At 36.8% G+C, this 14,286-nt stretch overlaps 1 protein-coding gene across 3 annotated transcripts in view; it reads right to left on the bottom strand.

Moving 5' to 3' along the window:
- Positions 1–14,286, bottom strand: part of SMAP1 (small ArfGAP 1) — a 185,417-nt gene that overhangs the window by 4,903 nt on the left and 166,228 nt on the right. For all 3 annotated transcript variants that reach the window (XM_074398109.1, XM_003926334.4, XM_074398110.1), the window contains 2 exons: positions 4,087–4,211; positions 91–262 (listed from right to left, as the gene is read on the bottom strand). In XM_074398109.1, coding sequence (XP_074254210.1) covers positions 91–262; positions 4,087–4,211 — 297 coding nt within the window. The remainder of the gene's footprint in view (positions 1–90; positions 263–4,086; positions 4,212–14,286) is intronic.

Consider the following 14,286-nt stretch of genomic DNA (forward strand, 5'->3'; position numbering starts at 1 on the left):
CATGGAACAATAAAGAAGATATATAAACTTATAATTACAAAGAATGTGCTTCTAGTAATGTCACTGAAAGCAGATATCAAAATTCATTACCAGGAGTACTTTGCTGTTGAATGGTTCCTGTGCCATACAAAGATAAGATGGAGTCTTTGGAAAGTTGTTTCTTTGCCACTTCTTCTGATTTTGTAGTCTGCTCAGTGAATAGATCCAGATCCCCAGATGTTACTGTAGACAGGCTTGCAGCTGCTGATGCAGAGGCTGTCCCCTGAGACAAACACCAAAATAAGCTATCAAATTCTGCATAGTAAAGCACAGCTTATCCATTACTTAAAATCCAAATAAAGTTAAAGAATTAGACAGAAATCAAACAATTGTAGAAGGTAAAATGGTGCCTTTCAAGAGGATCACTCACAAGCCCATACAAAAATATCTAAAGGCAGTACTTCTTAAATCGTTAATGTAAAAGAGGTAGACTGAAGCATTTTCACAGTAAGTTGCATTTACTACCTAAGGTGATGCCAAGTTTTTGCTCATAAATCCTGAATACAATGGGTTCAACAATAGTTAAAGACGAGGCAGCGGTCTGAGGACCACCACTCCATAGCAACTACTGCTTCAAGAAACTGGTATCCTTTGGAAAAAAAAACATTTCTACGACAACAGACTATAAGAGGATTTGCAGTGGTTCCTTAAAATTATCTTTTTAAAACTTGCATCATAAGGTTTTTGTACATCTAATCTAGATCAGTTTTAACCACAACATTAGACTGCTTCTAATCTATCCAGAAATGAAGCTACAGCAAAACTCTGACCATCTCAGCATATGCTGTACTTCACTTTTGGACAAGGGGGCAAATGAACACAAATACAAATAAACATGTAGATATTTAATATACAACAAACATTTTCACTTAACCTCATATCTTGCATACAGTATTATACAATCACAACTGCTAACCTTAATCATTTCTGTAGTCATTAAATCACATTCACATTTGTTATATGGACTTGTTTTGAACATGAAAAGAGTTTCAAAGAATTCTATGAAGACTAGTAAAAGCTGGCTGATTGTTCTCACACTAGAGAATAAAGTGAGTAACAAATACAAGCTAAATTCAAATATTTAATGTCCTCCTAGAACACCATGCAATAAGTTACTATCCAAACATTGTACCTGCAAACTACACGGAACAATATTTTGAATCTTATGACTAAGCAAGAATTATAATAGACAAAAAGCCACTTAATTTTTGTAAAAATTCAAATATGTAAGAAATTAGATATGATGGAATATTAAATATAACAGTATCCTTGAATAAAATATATCTAAGCTACCAATGAAGCAGCAGCAGATCATGGAGCTAAAAGCATGGGCTAGAGCCTGTCTGCCAGGACTCAAGCCTGCCCCCAGGACTTCCTATGGTCAACTCAGACATGTCACTTAACTTCTCCTTTCAGTCTCTTTCCTGTAAACTGGGGATAAGCTTGATGATCACAGGAAGTGTTTTGAACAATGGTTGGATTAAATACTTGGTGTTTATTGTTAATATTGTTTAAAAAACAACTACAACACTCAGTGATCTTTTTATCACACTTGGTATCTGTTCAATCTGAAAATCTGCTCAACACCCTGGGGTCTATTCCCTGTGGATGACAGAGAACTAGAAGAAAACCCAAAAGGTTGGGAAGCTATGATTCTAGTCTCATAGTAGAGCAGACTGATACTCACATGCTGTAAACATTGTAATATGAAGCATCTACCTCAACAAGGAGACAATCTAAAAACAACCAAACCTATCAGCAGGGCTAGTAAACACTCAAATGTCCACTTACTTTTTGGTGCTCCACTCACCAGCACTACAACCCCAGGATAAAAGGAGAACAACTTCTGCCTGTCATTCTACACTTCAGGAAGCTGCAGAGCCTCTAACCCAAGGCTTTCTGGCCTTCTGGGCCCCCAGGGCTTAACCAAGAAAAAACAAGACTCAGCCCTTGTGTATGTCTAGGTACTTACTGTTGGTGTATGTATATCTATCTATATGAAAGAACAGGGAAGGGGTTTCTCCATGTCAATCATTGAGGACTCTGGAACTGCTTCTCCCTAGGCCCCAAGACACATCATACTTCTAACTCTCTTTAGGAAAGACTAGACCCCGCATAGGTAAGGCAGATGGTAAAATCAATCTATTTCATATTCATAAGTTAGAAAATCTTTCACTAGAATACAAATTTTCAGAATCTGTATATACTCAGAAATTAACACAAGGAGTGAAAGAGTACATGGTTCAGAAGAATTTAAAATCTTGGTGTCCAAAACTAGTTTGAGCTCAATTTCACGTATTAAAAACCCACCAAAATAAGTAAATTACATAGTTGCAATATATGCATGAAATCTGTACTTTCAGCACCATCCCCCATTTTCAAAGGCATTATTTTGAAAATATGTCTGGATTTTAATCTCTACATGAAGTTTAGATGAAAGATGCTACTGTTCACCAAATAAAGAGCTCAACATAACTGGCACAATCTAACCAGTGCTCAATATAAAAATGTTCCAAAAGAAGTATTAGATATGATTTTAAAAATTAACTCTATGTCATACCAGGTACTGCTCAGAATGCTCGAAATCTGAAGGCCAGCCCCCAGCCCTCCTAAAGCCAGAGGCTACACTCCTCGTCATGTCACTACCTGTGCTTAAGAATTATATGAGGTCTGCATTGTTCTACTTGCTACTTTAATACCGAACAGAACACATGACGTACGCTGCAACCTCAGAGGTGGGGGTCTAACTCTCTAGCAGCTGCAAAGCAACTCTCAGACCCCAGTGACCATGCTAAATAAGTCTAGTGGGTGTAACAGCCGCACTACAATGCCAGACTAAAAGTAAATTGCTTTTCACATTCTGATTGTCAAATATTCTAGATACTTCTTTCCAAAGGCACAATATTAGACAATTATTATCACATGTACACCTACACCTGTACAAATTTGTAAGGTAATTAATGTTAATTACTGTTGAAACAACAGTAATAATACTGTCTCTCTTTTTTATGTATGTTACAGGAGGGGAAGAAGGGGCAAAGCCATAAAATAAGCTATTTTGCTGAAAATAAATACTACTGCTGCAGACAATTTCGATGAAGATCCACTTAAATAAATTATTCTTAAATCTACTTATTCCATTCTAATGATAACTAATGACTCATAATAACAATAAATATGTGCAACACAAATACGTTACTAGTCTTAGAAGACACTGACTTTTTCTTATTAAAACTCTACATCAGAACAATTCAGATTTGACTCAGTTTTTTTTTTTAATAAAAAAGGAAATATTGTATCTAAAAAATTATGCTGTACAAACTGGTTATTTGTAAAGTATAAACTTAGAATCATAAGGTTGTATGCTTAAGAGTAATCTGTTTCCTGAAAGTTCATATATTTCACATTACAGAAATTCCATGTACTGTTAAGAAGACAATTCAAAATTTCTTCACCATTAATACTTTTAGAATATCCTGATCTTTATTATTACTGTTCTAGATATTTTTTAAATCACTTAAAAAAAATTTAAGGCTAATTTAAAACATAATTTACCTTCATTCTGCCATTATTTTAAAACAATGAGTACTGAATTTGCTACAACTTCTGCAGTCAATCTTTACAAACACCAACAGTTTTAAAAGCTCTGAGGTAAGTGACCTTGATCTCAGGAAAAGTTGAGGTAGTCAAGGTTTTTCTACTTGTTCATTCTATACACTGTTGTTTCTCTAAAGCAAGGGTTAAAACGTTAAAGATAGTAAATATTTTAGGTTTCGTGGGTAATACATTCTCTGTTAACATTTAACCTTGCTTTTGTAGCAGGAAAGCAACCACCCACGGTATGTCAACCAGTGGGAGTGTCTGTGTGCCAATAAAACTTTATTTGCAAAAACAAGCTGCAGCTTAGTTTGCAAAACCCTGGCCTAAAGAACAGGAGACTTTCATATCAGTTACTGCTCAGAAACAATTCTTCCAAACTTGAAATTTTGAAACTTTTCAAAAAGGAAATAAGCAGCAACCATATAAAACCATATTCTTATGACTTACCTGAGCTGCGGGCATGACAGTTGCAGGTAAGGGATTAGAAATCATCGGTCCAAAGATGTCCAGATCATCGTTCAGGGCTGGCACTGTGGTGTTCCCGTTAGTCACTGGTGCTGCAGCAGGGCCATCTGAGAAGAATATAGATTCTCATCTTAATGTAGAATATCTTAAATTACTTGAAACATGGCATTATTTTAAGAATTAATATATGGTTTTTAAAAAAAAGTTCAAAAGTTGGTAAAAAAATTTGTTGTTCTACCCACCCTAGGATCCCTTTCCCAAAGAAACCATTTCCAGTTTTGTTGATTCTCCCAGAAATATTATCTACTGGTTTCTAGGTATATATCCAAACCTCCTTTTTAACCAATGGTATCATACTACTCACATTATTCTGCACACTAATTTTTTAATAAGATCATAGATTTTCATGGTGCTTCCTATGTGCCAGGCACTGTTCTGGGTACTTTACCTGTATCAACTCATTTAATCCTCATAACCTTATGAGGTGAAAACTACTTTTGAGATAAGGGGCTAAGGTGGAATTTGATACCACACTCTTATAAATAATCCCTCTCCATAAATTTATGTGTGAGTGTGCATACATTTTAGAGATAATATTTTTATCTTCCATGGGAATAAATTTTGGTGATTTAAAACATCTGAAATGTTACATTTTGAAGTTGCAACAAGAAAGAAAACTAGATAGAAAAAAGAAAACATACACTACTTAAACTGATTCTACAGGAAGCATCCATAAAACTCCAAAATAAATCCTTTAATTTATTCAAGCACATCCACCTTTAGTGATGGCTGTACCAAGCTACTGAACTGTTCAGGGAAAGGGACTCCAACAGAGCTTCCTACTTAAAAATTCAAATTTAAAAAACAGTTTTTAAAACTAATCTCAAGAATTCAAACGAGTTTATTTTATATCCCCTTTTTATGTGAGGGAACATTTATTTATTTATTTATTTATTTATTTATTTATGAGACAGAGTTTCACTCTTGTTACCCAGGCTGGAGTGCAATGGCGCGATCTCGGCTCACCGCAACCTCCACCTCCTGGGTTCAGGCAATTCTCCTGCCTCAGCTGCCTGAGTAGCTGGGATTACAGGCACGCACCACCATGCCCAGCTAATTTTTTGTATTTTTAGTAGAGATGGGGTTTCACCATGTTGACCAGGATGGTCTCGATCTCTTGACCTCGTGATCCACCCGCCTCGGCCTCCCAAAGTGCTGGGATTACAGGCTTGAGCCACCGCGCCGGGCCGAGGGAACATTTATAAGGGCTGGGGGCAGGAGCTGAAGGAGAGTGCTGTGGATCGAGTTTGCATGCACAGCATTCCAGGACTGGAACATCTCACACGGTTCAGTTTTCTGTAACCACAACCAAGTAATGGTTCAGAGCATCACAACTCCAACCTCTTGAGACTTACAGCCTAATCTTCTATCTTAACAACTTACAATCTCATTTGATCCCTGTTTGATAGACCATATTCTCATCAAAGGGAAATCCATCATCTTTAAAAAACCTTTTCAACAATGAATGGGGTATTTTGCACAAAGTAGATACTCAAATGATTGACAAATTCAATGGACAGTCTAGCAACTTACTCATATTTCCACCACCATCCAAAGAAACTTATAGAGTTCTTGTCTCTTTCCAAGTGTAACTACAGAAATTGGTATCTTTTATTTCCCTGTTTAAGCTTCAGTGAATTACAAAGAAGTAATAAATAATAAAACATTTTTTACTATTTAATTTATAAAAGTGTGTGTGAAACCCAAATTAGGTTAATTTAGAAGCTATTCAAAATTTTTCAAGTCATTTTCAGTGATACCACATTATCAGAACCATTAAAAGAAATATATTGATATGTATTATATACATTATATCAAGCACTATGGAAAATTAAGTGGTGAAGCAATAAAACAATTCATATAGATAATTTATAATATAATTTTAAACTGAGACAACTATCAAAGAATTACAACTCATACATGAAAATAATTTTTTTCATTTCTAACCCTTTCAAATGGCAATATTCATTTTAAAGTTAGACCTCCTTAAGAGCCACTTTGTTTTTCAGTTCATTCTATACCCCTTTTACCTGATGTATAGTACATTACATAAATATCAGCCAGAAATAAAGTGATATTTTAAAGTGACAAGGCATTCTAGGTTTAAAAACACAACTAAGGAATACTTTTTTTGTTTCTATCTACCACACCCCAGTAGAGAAAGTCCAATAATAATGACAAGTGCTTTAACCCGTGAGCTACAGAGTTGGAGATGGGCAAACATCATCAACTAGACATGCTTCATTCTATCACGTGAATTCAGGAGATACTTTATTAGCTAAACTGTAATATATATATATATATATATATATATATATATATATATATATGTGTGTGTGTGTATAAAATTTAAACTCAAATAGAAGCACATGTTCTCTAAAACAATGTAAACTGCAACCAAAGTAAAAGTGAAAAAAGAAAATGGTGACAAGCTGAATATAAGCAACTATTTCCAGTTTTTCATTACATTTTTTTTTTACTTTATTAAGTAGTAAACAAAATCAGACATATTTATGGAAAAAAAAATGAGAAAATCCTTGATTTTTTTGGAGAACTAAGAAAATACTATCAATTGCTTTTTCCCACAGCACATGTCAATCTAGTTCACAGAACACCAGTACGCCCAGTATGCGCTTAGTGAGAATGACAAAGTTCATCCACTACAAGCCAATGCTATGTCTTATTACTTTTATAAACTGTACCGCTTTCAGAAATTTTAGGTCTGTTCTACTTAATACCTTATACTCCTCTCAGAATATTTATTTAGACTTTCAAATCTAAGCCACATTTGACATTTAGCAATATAGTTTCTAATCCGTAAAACAACATACAGCACATTATTTGGTTTCTGAAGTCTTATTTTACCTTTCACCCCCTTTAGTATTATATATGTGACTAATAACTTGTCCAGTGTCACAGAGCTGGAACAAAGCCTTAGACTGTCATCTTATTCAATGTTTACTGTAAAAGCAACACATTCTTGAGTCAAACCATGCAAAAATGAAGAAAGAAAAGTACCCACCATAGATGGTGGTGATGGCTGGCAATGTGAATGTACTTAATACCACTGATTATATATTGTAAAATATTTAAAATGGTAAATTTTATGTGTGTTTTACCATAATTTTAAAAACAATGTCTATAGGATCATACGAAAATACTCTTTCTACAAAATTATGTATGTGTAGGTTTTGCATTCTGTGATACTGCATGTGCCTATAATAACTTATTCAATGAGTGACTCAGAGCATTTAGATAGTTTCCAGAGTTTCACCATTAAAAACAACAATGAACATTCACATTCCTCTATATAGTCTACACAGCTCATGTCCCTTCACTGCAATGTAACATGAATTCTGTTTTTATCACTGCACTATAAACAAGTCCATTCTCTCTTTCCATGTGTTTTATCATTGTTACTATTTTAAAACTAGGCTCTTGAAATTTCTGGCATTTCACACAAACAACAAAGTTGTCATCTCTCTGTAACCAGCCACCATGGTTAATGGAGCTGTCATGAAGTCAATTCACAAGGTAAGTCTGAGGGGCTCTGGAGGCCTTTAGAATGAGACAGAGGAAACACCTGTGTAGGGACAGCAATCTCTGTGGCAAGGCTGACAGTATTTTCAATTGATTAAGGAAGACTTTCTCGTATCCCCAAAAACCTGAGGTAAGGAACTTTTTCCAGGCCTCACCAAGATTTTTCTCTACACAGCATCCTTGTGATGAGAACAGGCGAATGCTTTCTGCTCTCACATCTGCAACACACCTGCCCCTCTTTTGTCTCTACTCCATCTTCTCCCCATGTGATCCCTTAAATGTGGGTTTTGGATTTCATAGCCATCAATTCTCCTAGTTACTATCAAAGCATTCACAGATTGGTTGAAAAAAACTAATTCTTAACCTAAAGGAAAACTTCTCAGCCTTGCAAAATTGGTAAATACAAGTTCTCAATGGGTTTTCAATGGTTGCTAATTTTACTTACAACCTTTGGCTTGCTTAACACATTATTTAAAAGATTTCTTCCACTCATTTTGAAGTCATTGTGTTTTTAATTTTCAGTGTTTAAAAAGGACGATTAAAGACTCGTTATCATTACCATCATTGTAAACATCACATTCACCCTTAGATGTTTTTAAAGAATGTTTACATGGTATCATTTTTGTCCTCATGCAAGATGAGAAGGGCATCTCCTTCCATTATTTCTAGTTATGCCAACTAGGACACAGAGCAATGAAAAGCCTTCCTCAATGTCACTCACCTTCCTAAGCAGTAAAATTTGTGCTAGAGCAGTCTTCTCACACCTAGACTAGTGGTCTTTTCTTTAAACCACATTTCATCAAAAGCCATGTAATTTCAACTGTGACTAATTAAAAATAAATCACTTAAAATTCTGAAAATTAAAAAACTTTAAAATAGTTTAAAATTATTTGTACTAAGTTTGAGAAGAAGTTGCTCAAACAGTCCAAAAATCTCTTGGTGCCACACTCAAAATTTTCCTCATCATCTCCCCACTCCACTGTCCTGTACCGACGCCAGTATCTTTTCAATTTATAGGGAGGGATTCAGGTGGATATGGTCATCAGTGAGCAAACTGGGCTCAGGGAAGCAACTGTGGGATATAATCAGGCTGTGGTCAACTATGAATATTCAGAAATTATTGGGAGTTAAATGCATCCTTTTGATCATGGGCCCACTAATAATATGGTCTTTGCTGATTAATAAAAGCTCAGAGGCCACAAAATCAAGAAAATACCAAGATGTTGAAAACAGTTTTTTGGATAAATAACTAACATTTAGAAAGCATAAGCCTTATTCAAATTAAATAGTGTAAATCACCATAATTTAAGAAAAACATTTAGATCAGCTGAGTTATACCTTGTTGGTGCATGCACTCATATGTACAGTCACATATACACACACATGGAAACTTCCTCTTTCAAGGGACAGAGAACATCAGACCACACAGGGCCTTCTGTGAGATTAGGGGATATCTCTAACAACTACTAATCATAATTCACCATAGACATACATCTTGCTCAGCTACAGGATGATGGTGGGAGCAGGCGGAGGCAGCAGTCCTCCTTTAATCACTATGCAGAAACAGTAGCTGGTGGACAATAAAAATAATGTGAGATCCGGAGTACAAGAAAAGCCTAGGGCAAATGGAAGAAATTCAGCTGGGGACAACATCACAAAATTGACAATGAAGCACAAAGGACCCCTTGAAAAGGCAATGAGCAAACAGAAGAAATTAGGACAATGCAGTAAAATGAAGATAGGATTTCAATCTTAAAGGCAAGACATCGCACCTATAGTTATGTAGCTTGTGGGTAACTATTTTTTCTTCATTACCTTAAGATGTTAGGCTAGTGTCTTATTTGGGAACTGAGTTGGTAGATGAATGTATTTAACTGCTCACATATAAGAAACTGACATGAAAAGGTTAAACCATTTTCAGCTGCAGGAAAAAAAAATTGTTAAAATCAGTGCTACAACTTCCAAGAACAGAAGGCGTGCCCAGCATGCATTCACTGGCCCACTTCACATCATGACACTGAGAGATGTTAGAAAGAGGTAACACTTCAAATATGACAAAGTCGTGAGGGCCAGTCTCTTGTCCTCTAAAAATCCTCAATATGGCAGTGAGCCAGTTGATTCTATTAACTCTAACTATACCAGAACTCATCTGACACCAATTACCCAAAAGAGGATAATGTAAATAAAGTATTTTTAACAATTGTGTTGTTGGCACATTCTAAGTGCCTTCAAATGATAATTTATAAACTAAAACTAAAAGGAAATAAGAATACACCACTTCATATTTTCATACATGTTTAAATACTAATATTTATTTAAGTACTATGTGCCAAATACTCTGATCAATAAAGTATCTCAGTTTAATCCTTACCTCACCTGGAGAGAATCTGCACAGTAAGCCTAGGACTTCAACATGGGTCTGGATGGTGCCCCTGGAAAACTTAACTGCTACAGTCAGCTTGAGAAATGTTTCCTGGTATCCTCAGGCAGAAACAGGTGCCCATTCCCTAACCAGAGTTATAGTAATTTACATGACCATTGACCCACCTCCCTAAAATAGTGCCTTCAGGGCAGGGGCTGGCTTCACTACCCAGCCCAGGCACAGTACTTGGCACAAGCTCCTCTCTCAGGCACATGATGACTCCTGATCCCACAACACCCAGCACTGCCTCCACTGCAGACCATACCACCCACAGCTGGTCAGTTAGGCCTACCAACTCTACCTCCAATGTTCCTCTAATCCAGGGGCTGCAAAGTAGTAGCCTTCCCAAGCATCTTATCCTTTCCATTTTTAGTTTTTAATGGCATCTGAATGTTCTTAGGCTGAATAGGCAAGCCCCAGTATTCCACAAGCCTCTTTACTCCCCATTGGCACCACTTTTATAGCCCAGAGCCCATGACCAGTTCCACCTGCTTCGTCACCAGAAGAGTGCAGCTGCCTCCTTAATTTAATGCCTGGCATAAAGCAATGTTCAATAAATAATGAAATGCTTTCCAAACACAGGTCATAGGAAGATTTCTTGGTGAGAGCAGAGCAATGGTGGAAAACAATGAGTAGCTTAGGTGATCCTACTTCTGTGGGAGAAAAAGTGAAATAATGACACTATTTTTGGAAAGTACCAGCAATCTCTGGGCTACAAATCCTTTTCAGTCCTCATCCTGCTTACCACCAGCACATTTAGCTCTAGATGACCCTTCCTCCTGAAAAATCGCCTCTCTTAAAGAGTTTAGAGCTACATTCTCATTGAAGACTCCAACAGCCGCTGCTACCAGTATCCTGGACTGGCTCCACTTCGTCTGTTTTCATAGACACAGCTCCCATGTAACTGTCTATGAGCCTACAACTGCTTCTTAACTAGAATCCCTACACCCGAGTTTCCTCTTTCCAGTTTAATAAATGCAGTGAAGCTGGAATGCTTTCTCTCAATCACAAATGTGTCTCCAGAGCCCCTGTGTCCAAAACTCAGTGCATCGCTGCTGTCACAGCACTTCACAGGACTATTCTACCTGCTGCCTTACTGGCTGGAGCCACATCTTACCCTCTTGCTAATCTGTCCCAATGATAAGATGTAGTTGGGTTTTAAATCATAAGATGCTCTACAAAGGTACAGCTCTAAAAGTTGCATTTATCTGGGTATTTGCTGATCTTTCCCAATTGTTATTCACTCTAAAGGTGATCTCCAAAAAACATTAGATTTTACTTGAAGTAAGTTTGCATAGCATGAAATAAACTTATTTTCTCCTCCTCTAGCAGCAGCAAGAAGAATCAACCTCTGAATTAAGGAAAACAGAATGTAAATTGGAATTATAGCGTTAATCCAGATTTCAAACTGAATTCTCACAACCAGCTCTCTTAATCATTCCCTCAATGATAATTCTGTCTTCCAGTTTCCAGACGGCAACCCCATCCCCTTCTTGTGCTACTATAAACACATAAAGCTGCATCTTCTGGTATTTACTAGAGTTCCACGAAATCTGCTGGTGTTCAATAAATATTAATTGAATTCATCCTTTACTTGAATGTCAGACACATTAACCAGTTGTAATCTATTTGCACAAATTTAAAAAATGTCAAAGAGCAACATGAGATTTTATGTATTACTAATCTAGTTTAAGGCAGGTAAGAATGTGATAAGTAAATGGCTGTTTTTCATTACCATTTTTTATTGAGCATAAACCTTCTAACTTTAGCACACCCTTGCTACAATGAAAACTGCCAAATCTATTCTTCTTCCATAACTAGGAGGCGATCATTGTAAGCAGCGAAAACTTTAAAGTGGAAACAGCACTGTTAAAAGAAGGCTGCTACCATTAGATGCAGTGATTCTCTTCTTAATGGTAAAACTCCTTCTTAAAGCTCTCTAAATTTTCACGTTGATCAAAGAACCTTTTTTATTTTCTACACAAGAGACTATTTAAAGTTTTCTCCTTAATTTTTATTATTACTTGGAATTCCTTTATATTAAAACACATGGCTTGATTTTCTCACATCTGTCTTATTTTAGTAAATTCAAGTCACAAATGTCCATTTGAAGCATATTAAAATTTTCAAGCTTTACGTTTCCTCAATTTTTTTAAGTGTGCCTGAGATCTAACTGGAACTCTTTATTTTTATTTTTCAGTTAATTTTTCATAGAGTTAAATAGTTGGTATTTAGGCTAATTTGCTAAAATAACTAACATAGTCTTAAAAGATAATCCTAACCCTCTTGCTGTATTTGGCCCTCCCTTTCCAAGCCACTACCATACTGCCATTCTACCGTGCCAGCAGGGAAATCTACTAAACATTTCTACAAACCAGCCAACTTTTGAGCACGGAATTCTCTTACGAACAGGCCCTACGATGCTGTGTAAGGGGAAGAGCCCCATGGTGCTACTGTCTTTCAGAAGGCACCACACACACATGCACATGCGCACGTGCGCGCACACACACACATGCACACACATACACACTAATTTAGAGCTCTCTGATATTGCTGAGAAGTGGCATAAGGAGGAAACTTTGTAGAACTGATTGTTTAAAAATAAATAAATATATATCAAATCACCGCACCATTTTGTGGCCTCAAAAAAAGCAAGAAGTATATAAATATGAAAAAAAATTGTATGCACCAAAATTCTTTCTAAATGTTTAAAATAGAGATAAACTAGATTCCTGAGGCCAACCAATTTCCTTAGTTCTTTTAGTCAGCTGCACATCCTTCAGAGGCCACAGACCATGCTTTGCAGTCACTGTTTCCATCTGTCTCCCTCTTTCTCTCTGATGGTAGTGGCTATTCAAGGAATAACCCAGCAGGAGTCCTATTCTATGTTACTGGGCGTAATTTGAGTCCCTTCTCCACACATTCCTTCAAAGGCCTGTACTAGCTCTTGGTGATCTCCCATGACCCGATGTTCAGGTTATAGTCTCAGCACAGGACTGTGTGCAAGTTACTGTGCTAAGTGCTTCACATAAAGCACGCTATTTATTCTGGCCCTCAGCTACAGAAGAGTTCCTATTTCCAATTCCCAGATGAAGCTGCTAGAGAGCAGACAAAACACAGGTACTTACGACCTCTAAAGCAAGTGCCCTGACACATGACTTAATACTGCCATCTACTGATTTGATGAATGGGTCCAATGTCTATTTTCTGTGGCATAATCTCACCTCTTAGAGTTTTATCTTCTACCACAGCTCAACACAGTGTTAAGAATATGAGCCCTGAAGCCAGACTACCGGGTCTAAATCCCAGTTCTGTAGCCTACCAACTGTGTTACCTTAGGCAACTCACTTAACCTCTCTGTGCCTCAGTTTCCTGATCTATAAAAGGAAAATAATGATAGTTCACCAATCTTAGGGCTGTTGCAAAAATTCAATAAATAAATAACTGTCAGCACTCAAAACAGTCCCTGGCATATAGTTAGCAGTATCTGATTCTTAACATGACAATTTAATACTTGGGTTAGATGCCTTGCTTTGGTTCATCTCAAGAGCTGAAATTGGACTTTGGCGTTAAACAGATATAGGTTTGAGTTCTAATTCTACTGTATAGCAGCTGTGCCTTGGAAATTAATTTTTGTTAGCTTATTAGTTGTTATATTTTCAAATTATTATTAATCGTTAAATTTTAAAAAAAGGAAAATGCATGTGTGGTGTGAGTGTAAAATACTCTCTATCCTAAAGAGCTGCTATCAGGATGAAATTCAACTGTGCCAGGTACCAAAAACTACCAAAGGCCCATCTGGGCACTTACTTCTTGCTGGCAAAGCTTACCCTCACTGTATAGGTTGACTATTATTAGCCTAGCCTCTCTTGCAACTAGAGTGAGGTAATATGATCCATTTCTAACCAAGCGCACCCTCAGAATCCTGCTAGAGAATTTTCTGGCAAGTTTTTCCTCCTGAGAGAAGAAACTGATGAGAAAAAGCCATCCTTTAGGCGTGGTCCTATGAGGATAGGATGCTGCACCATCCATGTGTTGGCCACAAGGGAACAAGCCTACAGAGTAAAGCCAGTGCTGTGATGAGGGTGGCAGAATGAGGAGAAGGAAAGAGGAACCTGGCTCCCTGCGCTCACTGTTCCACTGCTGCGCAGCCCCAAACC

This window comes from Saimiri boliviensis, chromosome 4 (assembly GCF_048565385.1).
Source record: "Saimiri boliviensis isolate mSaiBol1 chromosome 4, mSaiBol1.pri, whole genome shotgun sequence".
In the NCBI taxonomy this organism is placed as follows: domain Eukaryota; kingdom Metazoa; phylum Chordata; class Mammalia; order Primates; family Cebidae; genus Saimiri; species Saimiri boliviensis.